Source organism: Oculina patagonica, chromosome 4 (genome assembly GCF_052425735.1).
Source record: "Oculina patagonica isolate OP01 chromosome 4, crgOcupat, whole genome shotgun sequence".
NCBI classification, from domain to species: domain Eukaryota; kingdom Metazoa; phylum Cnidaria; class Anthozoa; order Scleractinia; family Oculinidae; genus Oculina; species Oculina patagonica.
The window spans coordinates 2,965,499-2,976,229 of NC_135761.1; the positions used below are offsets into that span (position 1 = coordinate 2,965,499).

At 38.6% G+C, this 10,731-nt stretch overlaps 2 protein-coding genes across 2 annotated transcripts in view; both read left to right on the top strand.

Annotated features, from left to right (window-relative positions):
* LOC144651269 (leucine-rich repeat-containing protein 69-like) overlaps positions 1 to 10,731 on the top strand; it is a 204,359-nt gene that overhangs the window by 123,981 nt on the left and 69,647 nt on the right. The window lies entirely within an intron of this gene.
* Positions 1,588 to 10,561, top strand: LOC144649143 (uncharacterized). The gene is made up of 4 exons (XM_078508597.1): positions 1,588 to 2,112; positions 4,048 to 4,185; positions 5,737 to 6,347; positions 7,209 to 10,561. The coding sequence occupies exons 1-4, from the start codon at positions 1,983 to 1,985 to the stop codon at positions 8,103 to 8,105; spliced, it is 1,776 nt and encodes a 591-aa protein (XP_078364723.1). The 5' UTR covers positions 1,588 to 1,982; the 3' UTR covers positions 8,106 to 10,561.

Sequence of the window (10,731 nt, forward strand, 5' to 3'; positions counted from 1 at the left end):
TTGTTTGCACTTCTTTTTTTTATCAGTGTCTTGGCAGTTTTGCTCATGCCAGCTGGTTTTCTTAATGGTACTAAAATCCGCACCCCCCTGTCGAGTACAGGTCTTATGTCCTTACCTCTATTCAAAGAAATCCGTTGAAAACGTCTTAATCTCTAAAGCAATCCTCTGAAAAAGTGCTAACCCTAAAGAATTCCGTTTTCTGGATTCTACGCCCAAAGAATTCCATTATTTTTTCCACCCATTCTCCCGAAAGAATTCAACTGAGTATTTCTTCACAACTACGGTAGCTTTTTTCTCTAACGATTTCGAAGTTTCTCGAACGGATAACCCAGAGGACATTAAAGCTGACTATCGTGCCTGCGAATAACCTCTTTTGCGTGTTTTCAAAGGATTATTCATCTTTATAAATGAATTAAAAATTAACTAGAAGACTGCTAAAACGAAGAAAGGCGGAAACAGAGAAACAAGCGGGGTCCAAGTAACTCAAAATAAAATTTGCGCATTTTGGAGGGAAAATAATTTTACTTCTTTTAAACTTAAAATACATACATACTTTATTCGTCCCAAAAGGGCTTTTTTTAGAATAAATACATAATTAGATAACTAAAATTAAGTAACTAAACGAAAGAGAAAATTAAGTAACTAAAAAGTAACTAAAATTAACTGAGCAATTGTTTAAAAAAATGGATTTCGGGGTATGCGTTTTTGAAACACACTGTATTGTGAAGGACAAGATAAGCCAGCTATAGAAAGACTACTGAACAAAAGTCAAAAGCGAGTTTTCTTAGGACCCAGTTGTACAAAGGGTGGATAACGCTATCCACTAGTGTCATTTGTTTTCTCAACACTTATCCATATTATATCCACTGGATAGTGATTTATCCAGTGGATAGCGTTAGAGCTCTTTGGATAACTGGGCCCAGCTGGTTAGAGTTCCTTCAGTTTCACGAAAACTGAAGAAAAAAAAAGAAAATACTATGCAAAAATGCCATAATTTCCAAAAAAATTCCGGGCTTGTTTATAAATTGCGTGAATTTTAACCAATACGAATGCAGTGTGTGCTATGTTAAAATCTCTGTGGCGGGGGACATGCACAGGGGGGCGGGAGCCCGGGAGAAAAGGGGCTGGAAGCAGGAGAAAACGAGTAAAATTTTGCAACATTTCGCTATATTTCGCTATAGATATGGGACCAAGAGGAGAGAACGGCTAGCTACAGAAAGGGGCGGGAGGCGGGAGTAAAAAAAATGCGGGAAGCGGGAGTAAAAGGCACGGGAGGCGAGAGGTTCAGACCCCCCTTGTCCCCCTCAACATCTCTTTACAGATTTATAAACCTGGGTCGGTTGTTGGAAAGCCAATCTCTTGCGTACACGTACACGTGGTGTTCATCGCTAATGTTTTGTGCAGTTCAAGATTTGTCAAGTCAAAAATGACGAAAATATAAACAGAAAGTCACGCAGAAACTGAAATCAAAACAACCTGACCGCAAAAACGTTACACTTTTCGAGCGTAGCCTCGGTTTCGCGAGTGATCTACTTCCTGTCTCGAAGTGGCGCCAATTCAATTCACCGTAGCTGATTATTTATTCAAGACCAGAGTTGAAGGTCGCGAATTTTCTGTGCATTTCATTGAATTGAAAATCATCGGATATCAGGCAAGTGTAAATATCTTCGAGTCACGCCGTTTTATGCTTGAGAAATTTCTTTGTCATGGTACCCGCGGAGGCACCAAAAGTACCTTTTCCTTGAGAGATAATGAACAGTTTGGCAGTTTTGAGACGTTTGACATCTCGCTCAGCTGTGCTTTAGTCGATTTCTCTTGAAGTTTTTTTGTTGGAAAAAAAGCGACTGTAGAACTTCAAAACACGATTCCGGGAAGCGTCGTTGTTACTACACAGCAACTTGGTTTCTTTCTCAGCACTTCGTGATCGAAACTGGATGAAAAGGGATATTTCAAACCTAATAATCGTAGAATATCCGTGAAAAATGAGTAACACCGCTCCAAGTTCAACCGGTAAGGAAACTTCAGCTGCTGTCGAAGTCGCTCCTTCGTCTTCAGTTCTCCCTCACTCGCAGCAATCAACGGATTCGTCTTCGCCAGCCTTGAATTCTCAAGGTAAGATATTATATTAGCTCTCAGGCGTACTGCAGGAGTTTCTAGATTTAATTTGTAATTGTTATTTTTTTCTTTGGCACGTTTTGAATTCAAAGCTTTTCGATTCTGTTACTGCATAATTAACGCTGTCTTTCGCACAAAAGGTTGTTTGTTCGCTGTATTTTCAGCGTTCGAGACCATGCTACCTGTATTTAAGTTTGTGTGCGTCTAATTCGATGAAAATTGCCTTAAAAGAGGGCGTATTTTTGTTTACTAGCGTTTAATTTTGGCAGAATTTTGCCGAGACACGAGGGAAGCTAAGCTCTTATTATTCAACACGCTTCGAGGGTCGGTTCTGTCACGTCTTCCCATCGGGAGAGCAAACTTAAGCTACTCCTAGTCAGGCGATCGATTTGGCATCCCCAAAACGCCATTTTATGTTAGAAAACGTTCTGCCTCGTATGTTAGCCGTTGTATAAAGGTTTCAGGTTGTATCTCGTGATCTGTAAGTGAGTTAATGCGCGACAGTCACTTTGAAGATCGCATGACACACAGGAAGGGAGCCTTATTTGCATAACTTCGCTTCGTGTTGACAACACATTGTGACCACGCTCACGAAATCAAGGAATTTTTTGCACATTTTCCCTTTTGAATAACTGATCTGGCTAACAGTTACTTGTAATCCTTAATTGTAGCGCCGTGATCCGTTTTTCTATGTAGTTGGTTTAAGTGTGTTAAATCAATAAGACAGTTTTGTACGTAAGCTAACATGCATAATGAAGCTTATTATATTTGCAGCTATTTTAATTTATACAACGGCTTCAGAAGTTACATATGCGAAAAAAATATTTTTAAGAAAATTATAGAAGAAGGAAAGACACATTTCCAAAAGCCTCTAAGCCGATTTTTTAATCATATTTTTTGTGGAGAAATGTGAGTAAAAAGCAAAGAAAATGGTCAAAGCTTTGAAAACAAAATTTTTTAAACATATTTTGGCTAAATTAATAAGGAGTAATATCATTTGTTGGATAATTTTGATTTCTAGAATAATCAAGACTAGAAATTTTACTACAAAATTCTAAAATATGCATGTAGCTTATATTATGTGACTACCGGCCTTAGCAGTCACGCAACACACACACAACTAGATTCGGTTCTGTTAATCACTGATTGGTCAGGTGAAGTTTTCAGTGATTTGTATTGGTCCAGAGCACGTGAACAGTTAGTGTCAATTAGGGTGAAATCATTCTCGGCTGGGGATAATCCTGCACTATTATTCAACAATTTGTCGCGATGTCCAAAGATAAAAGTCTGGAAGTCCTTGTTATCTGTCATCCGTACATAAAAGATATCTTTCAATAGATGTAGGTCACCAAGTTTTTTCAAAGTCTTGCAAAATGCTGCATTGCCACAGCATTTTTTAGCTACAAAATATTTTTACAGCTAAAAAGACAATTATCCTGCTCAATCTTGTGGAATATATTCTGATTTTAGCCTGTTCCGTCTACAACCTCATTTGCTAAGTATCAGGTGTTATTATTCAAGACATGCGCACGCTGCCCATATATGGTCAAAATGTTAAAGTTATCTGTCATCCGTACATAACAGATATCCTGCGATATACGTCGGTTGCGAAGATTTGACCAAAGTCTTGTAAAGCGCTGCATAATTACAGTTTTTCTATCTGCAAAATGTGTTTCGTTAACAATTATCCTGCTCAATCTTGCGGAATATCATCTGATTTTAGCCCACTTGGCCTACGGCCTCGTCGGCTAAGTATCAGGCGATATTCCGCACGATTTCGCAGGATAATTGTTAAATATTCTATGTGATTTTGCAGGATAATTGTGAAATTATTATCGGGTTGAGGAAGTATCCCATGTGACCAGTTAAGGGTTTTAAGTTGACATGTTTTCTTCAGCACTGATTTGACTTTGCTTAATAAATTCATAACAGAAAATGCTCTGCAGTGTTCTGAATCAATGGTATCATCAATACCCTCAGATGACAGTCAGACAGATTCTCAGCCTATATCTGTAGATCGCTCAGCAGTGGTCCAAGGACCTGTGAAAGATGGAAAGACACAAGGAACAGGTGTGTGTTTTGTATTTATGCCCTCTAGCCATAAAATTGTCTACTACTTTAGAGTTAAAGGGGCTTTGTTACAGGTTTTAACATATTTTTGAACAGCCAAAATTTATATTTGTGTCATTGGAAACCTAAAAAATCAGGGTTGGAAATTCGTCCCCTCCGGGGGTCGGGGCCCTGTTTTTTTTTTTTAAAGTTTTTAACAATTGTCCATTTCTATAAACAATTGTTATATTAGAGCACTAAAACTGTTAAATAGCATCTTTGGCTGCGGATGGCTAGAATGGAAATGAATTTACTTGAAAAATAAAGGCTAAACTTGTCAAGTGGTTTCTGTGTCTCTTCAAAACTGAAACACCGATATTATTTTATAGCTGAAGTTTGATTTCTATTCACAAGTTAAGGTTATTAATTCTTCCTTTAGATGTTCAAAGCTAATGATTTTTCAATTTCAGGACAGTTTATTAGACCAAAAATCTGCAAAATCCCTGTGATGTAGCTGCATTAACTAAGTTTTAAAAAAGTGAAATTTGTATGCATGTTATGACCATATTAGCAAACAAGCTGTCTTTTGATTCCTATAATATAAAATAAAGATTCCCTAACCAGGATCTCAGATCAACAAAAGCGTACAAGCTTTCGATTCCCTCACAGAATCTTCTTCAGGTGACAGTGTTCAAAGTTTCGTCGCTTGGCTTACATGTAAGGTAGTAAAAGTCATGTGACTTTTAGATGCTTACCAGGCCCTACTCCAATACTAGCTCCCAGTGATCTAAGGCCCCGTCCACACTGACCCGGGTAAATTTGAAAACGCATCTTTTTTTCTCCGGTTAGGCCAACCGTCCACACTGAAATGTTCAGCGTTTTCGGTCACCGAAAACGGAGCTTTTCAAAACGCTCACTAATCAGCGTTTGGACTTGGAGCGTGAAATAGTGTATTTTTATCTTTTATTGTAAATAATTTTAGAGGGCCACTGGTTTGTTAGTATTTTTTATGTTATTTTAGTGCTACCCTCGTTAAATAAAGACTTTACTTTAATTTACTTTTACTTACTAATGAAGCGTATCGTTTTCAAATTTACCCGGGTTAATGTGGACGGAAAACATTTTACGCTGCGTTTTCAAATTTCTCTGTTTTCAAATTTACCCGGGTCAGTGTGGACTAAGATTATTGCAAAACACAAGTGTCCAGTTTGAGAAGCAGTGTTGTACTTTCTAAGCAAAAGGAAAATTTGCTGTTGAAAAATGAAAGTAACAAATGGAAACAAGTTTGCACACAGGGTATTGTTGGATACTGATCAATTTGGTCACCTTTATTTATTGTGCAATTCCAGAAAATATTAACCCACACCCCATAGAAGGTAATTGAAAATTCTGGGGAGTGGGGGGGGGGTCTTAAAAGCCAAAATTTTTAATAGGAAGTACGTATATGGAGCTTAACTGGAACTTCCAGAGGGGTGGGTGGGTGGGGGGGGGGTCAAACCAGAATACCTTTTGTAGGGGGGGGGGGGAATGAATATTTTCTGGAACAACACAGTAAAAAAAAACTTCTTTCAGGATTGGAAGCACCAAAGGCTGATGCAGGACCTGACAAGACTGCAAGTAACTCTGAGTCAAAAGCCAGTGCTTCAACATTGCCGTTTACACCACAAACAAATCCTGTTGACAAGACACCAGCTCCAGCTTCAAATGGCTTTCATTACTCGCCAGGATTCCTGGCCACAAGTAACCTTTCTCAGCTAGCAGAACTAGCCGCTAACAAGTCAGCCATGAATCAATTGTCATCAAACACTGCACAGTTACCTGCTCAGCCAGTTCAACCTCATGTGCTTGGAAACCAAAGCAGATTCGTACTTCCTACCCAGGGAATGCCCCCTGGGATGTTTGGACCATACCCGTCAGGACCCCTGATGCACATGCAGGGGCAATACCAAGGTTTCCCCCCAGCTCCCCCTCAGGTTCCCCCGCCATTTGTTAAAGGATCCATCATTCAGCTGGCTTCAGGAGATTTGAAAAGAGTTGAAGATCTTACAACAGAAGATTTTATTCACAGTACAAGACTCTGTCCTGATCTTAAGCTGGAGACAAGCACTGTTGTGAAAATTGAAGATGGTTCAGATTCTGGAAGCACACACATAACTTTCACAATCAACAGTTCTAAAATACAGGTTAGTGTGAGCAACATTGCGATAATGCAACAGTAAGCAGTAGTTTTAAAGTCGATCTCTGAGGCCAGTAGTTTAAAATAAAATGAAAACATTAAACGGGCTACCCCAGGGGGGGGGGTACTCGGGATTTTAAGTGACGGGGATGATCAAAGGATTTTTTTGGGTTTGAAATTTTCAATTCCGGGATTTTTTTGGGTTGAAAAATTTGGCAAGTATTTTTTTGGGTGACTTGACGTATTTATGGTATGATTAATAAACAAAACGAGTGTTGTTTGTGTTATATTATTGCCCCTCCTGGCAATTTAGGGGTAATTTGACAAGGGATTTTTTGGGGGTTATTTTTGGTCCAGGGATTTTTTTGGGTAATGTCAAAAGACTAAGGGATTTTTTTGGGTCCTGAGTTTTACCTCCATTCGGTCATCCCCGTCATTTACAAGCCGGAGTACCCCCCTGGGTGGGCTACCCCCAGTGTACCCATTTACATGCATACATCTGGGTGGAGAGGCAGTGTGAGAGTTAAGTGTCTTGCCCAAGAACACCACACAGTGACCCTAGCAAGGGTTCAAATCTGGTCTGCATTAACCATTGGACCACAGTGTCTCCCTTTCAGGCCTTCCCCCCAATGCACTTTTTGAGTGTCCTCCTTGCCTACCCAAAACTTGATTTACAATGCCTCTGTACCTGCGCATTCTGTTATGAACAGCCCTGATAAACTGTTGCTAAAATTGACTCAGTCTGCTAATAAACTAGCACAACTCCCTTGTGGAAATATCAGTGAGAATAATTTCTAAGAGCAAAAGAAGCTATTAACTGAGTCATATGTAACCAGAGTTGATCATTTTCACTTTTTTGTTGCTACAGGTGATACTAAACTGCCCTGTTGAGCATCCTTTCTTTGTGTATGGCCAGGGATGGACCTCAAGCAGACCAGAGCAGTCAGTGACCAAATACAATCTTAATTGCCAGCACTTAAAAGTGGGTGATGTTTGTATTTTCCTCTCCCCATCTAACCCTACTATTATTCCAGCTGGCGTTGCATTGCCGAGTGGGCCAACAACCCAAGTAAGTGGTGGGAATTCTACTCCAACGCAATCTGTTCCAGGTGTCTTGTCAAGTGCAGGAAAATATCCTGCCGTGAGTAGTGGTACAAGTCAAACTGCAACCTCAGTGGCAATGTCATATGCCCAAACTTTGGCTGGAATGGCAACCTTAGCTGGAAATATGCCAGGTGTTGTCGTTACATCATCCATGCCTCCTGGCATTCCAGCAGTCTACCCAGGCGCATTCCCTCCAACTCAAAAAGCCAGTGGTCAGAGCTCTACTGATCGGTCTGTGCCGCCTACACAGCTTGCACAAGGGGCAGGGTACACATCAGATGGCAAACCGTCTGATCCCCCGCACTCCACTGCAGCAGTACCTGGGGGATTTCCTTTACCTGGTACATCTTACTACCAACCACTTGCAGGAACATTCATGACGGCCATGCCCCCTGGGCAGACCTTTGTACAGGGAACAGTCATGCCACAGGGTTCCGTAGGAAATGGTTTGCTTGTTGCCGCCGTTGGGTTTGTGCCAGGAAGGCCACCAGCTCCGTTTGTTCAGCCTGGAATGCTGTACGGCACTCCGCCAATGGAAATGTTGCCAAAGGGTGCTGATGGCAAGCCAGAGGAATTTCCACACAAGGGAAGAACCGACACACAGGCTGAACTGTCACAACCTGATGCCAAGAGGGCAAAAGGGGAAACGGAAGTGAAATAGAGTTTCTTACAGATGAGTGCTTTTATAGAGAAGACAAAATCATGTAGACTAAAAGAGATTTATAATCAGCCTATATACATATATATAAAAGAAAAATGTGTTTTAACTTGTATTTATTTGTAGGTCAGGCTAACTTCTGAAGTTATCTTGAATAGTTTCATCACTCATTAGTTTGGAACACAGTTGTAAAATTCTCTAACCTTTTTTTTTTAGGATAAGTACCAATTATATTTAATCTTGCCTTGCTCCCTGCTATAACTGCTGATTCTCAATGATTTTTAATTTAATCTTTGGTAGAAAAAATGTTTCCAAAAAATGCATCCCCCAAAATTAAAGATTGTTCACTTGACCCAGTTCCAAAGAGGAAGAAAGTGAAGCGACAACTGACTAGTGTTTAACTTAGGTATGTTCCAGAAATTTGAACAGAGGAAGCGGTTGCTCACCAGAGGTTAAAAACCAAAAAATGCAAAACCGTTAACTCCAAAGGTGGTACATATAGCAGTTGTTTTTGAGAGTTTGCTAGGTGGCCACTACCTACCAGGAAAGGTTTGGTGTTTTGAAAAAGTTGTTAGCTTAATGGGAAAGTGGTTGTTTGTGAGGGGTGGTTACATAGTGCAATTCAACTGTTAAGTAACTATTTGTCGTTATCTGTATGTATCATTTCTATCCACAAATCTCATTGCCTCAAGAGATACTTGTTACATGCTGAGTTGCCCAGAGAACTGGAGGAAATTTTGATTAATTTAAAAAGTACATAGAGGCAATTTTAAGAGTTCAGGCCTTTTTGAAAAGACTTAGGATAAAGCATCTAGAAGAAGTTCAGTATTTATTTCAAGCAGCCCAAATAACTATTTTTCACATAAGGTATCTTTTGTTAAATTATTTGGTAGGCAATTACAATTTAACCCACCAAGTAGTAATACTGTTTATTTTTGTGGCTTGACCCTTGTATTTTTACTAACATTTTGGTTACAACTAAACATTAAAATTAATTGGAGGCCTGCTTTTTCTTTCTCCTTGGTGATATAAGTAGTGTAAATTCTAATACTCTGGGAAATGGTGTAGTCCAGGGTTCGCACGCGCCTTGAAAGTCCTTGAATCTCAAAACAAAAATTAAAGGCCTTGAAAGTCCTTGAAATTGGTTTTCGGTCCTTGAAAGTCCTTAATTTTTTTATTGAACATCAAAAGGCTTCAAGGCAATGAGAAGACCACCAAAATAAGTAATTTTTTTAGTTCTTCAGCAAGCACATCAACCGTTGATTTGGGGTAAATTTCATGAAAAAAAGTCCTTGAAATTTCCAAGAAGGGTCCTTGAAAGTCCTTGAAAAGTCCTTGAATTTTTGGCCTGAAAAAGTGTACGGAACCCTGGTAGTCAAAAATTGGTCCACAAGGGGACCCAAGGGGGCTAATGGTAAAGAATATACTCTTGTTGCGCAGATCAAAGGGATGCCTTCTTAAAAAACATGGTTTACGCTATTGACAATGTACTCGCAAAATTAAAATTTGACGCAATGCAGACACAAATATTTTCAGTTATATGCAGTGTAGATCAGCTTAGGGCATTGATGAAAAAGTTAAATGTAAATCTGGAAAATAACTTACCGGTAATATGTATACCTCATTAATTTATATCCAAGTTTGGTGCGTGTATAGTAGTTGGGTTTAGTAATTTAATAGATCTTTAAATTTTACTACCACTATTAATAATAACATTGTATTTTTTGTTAGTCTTACCTTTTTCTTCCATTAGATTTAATAGTTTATTTTTGTAGTTATAACAAATAGTCTTGCATGAGAAACGTCAACAGTTATAACCCACGAGTTCAACTACCAAGTTTTAAATTTTGGATAACTAACTTGTAACAGTACATTTTTGGGGCTTAAGATAATGGACAGCATGAGTTTTGGAGAGACTAGAATTGACTGTAGTTCAAATTCTCCCTTAAGAAAATAATCAGAATTTCCTATGTATTTTGTGCAGCTTTTTTTCGTGACCTGTTGTGTCTTATGTTGCTTTTTTTCTAAAAGACAGAATGTCAATTACAACCTTACACAACTTGAAACCTAGTTTACAAATTTGTTTAAGGTTTAAAAAATGTAAACAATTCACATTGTCGTATACCTTACCTTGTTAATAGTTGTTGAGAATTCGCTAGCACTTGTAGTGCCTTGATTGTTTAATGATAGTTAGTACTAATTTATTGTGGACATTAACAACTAACATTATTAATACACAACTAATTCTCAATGTAACATTTTGACGAGACCTGTTTATTCCCGGAAGCTGTTTTTTGTTGTGTGAACACATAATTATCCAGATCTCACACAATGTTTAAGTTATTTAACAAAACTTTGAAGTTGTACTTTTAGTATTTATGTTTTAGGTTAGACATTAGTGATGTCAACATAGTTTTGTTTAATAAACCTGAAGTGAAGAACTGCTTATTTCCATGTAATCTTTTTATATTCTTTTTCGGCCTTACCGTATTTATCGATTAAAGGCCGCAGTATTTCTTAAATTTTTCAAGATTTGAGTGCAACATTTACCAGTATTCGAGGGCGGCATTTATTTAAAGTTCAATTTATTTTTTGCTTAAGATAGTATGGTATCTAAACATTTGAATTT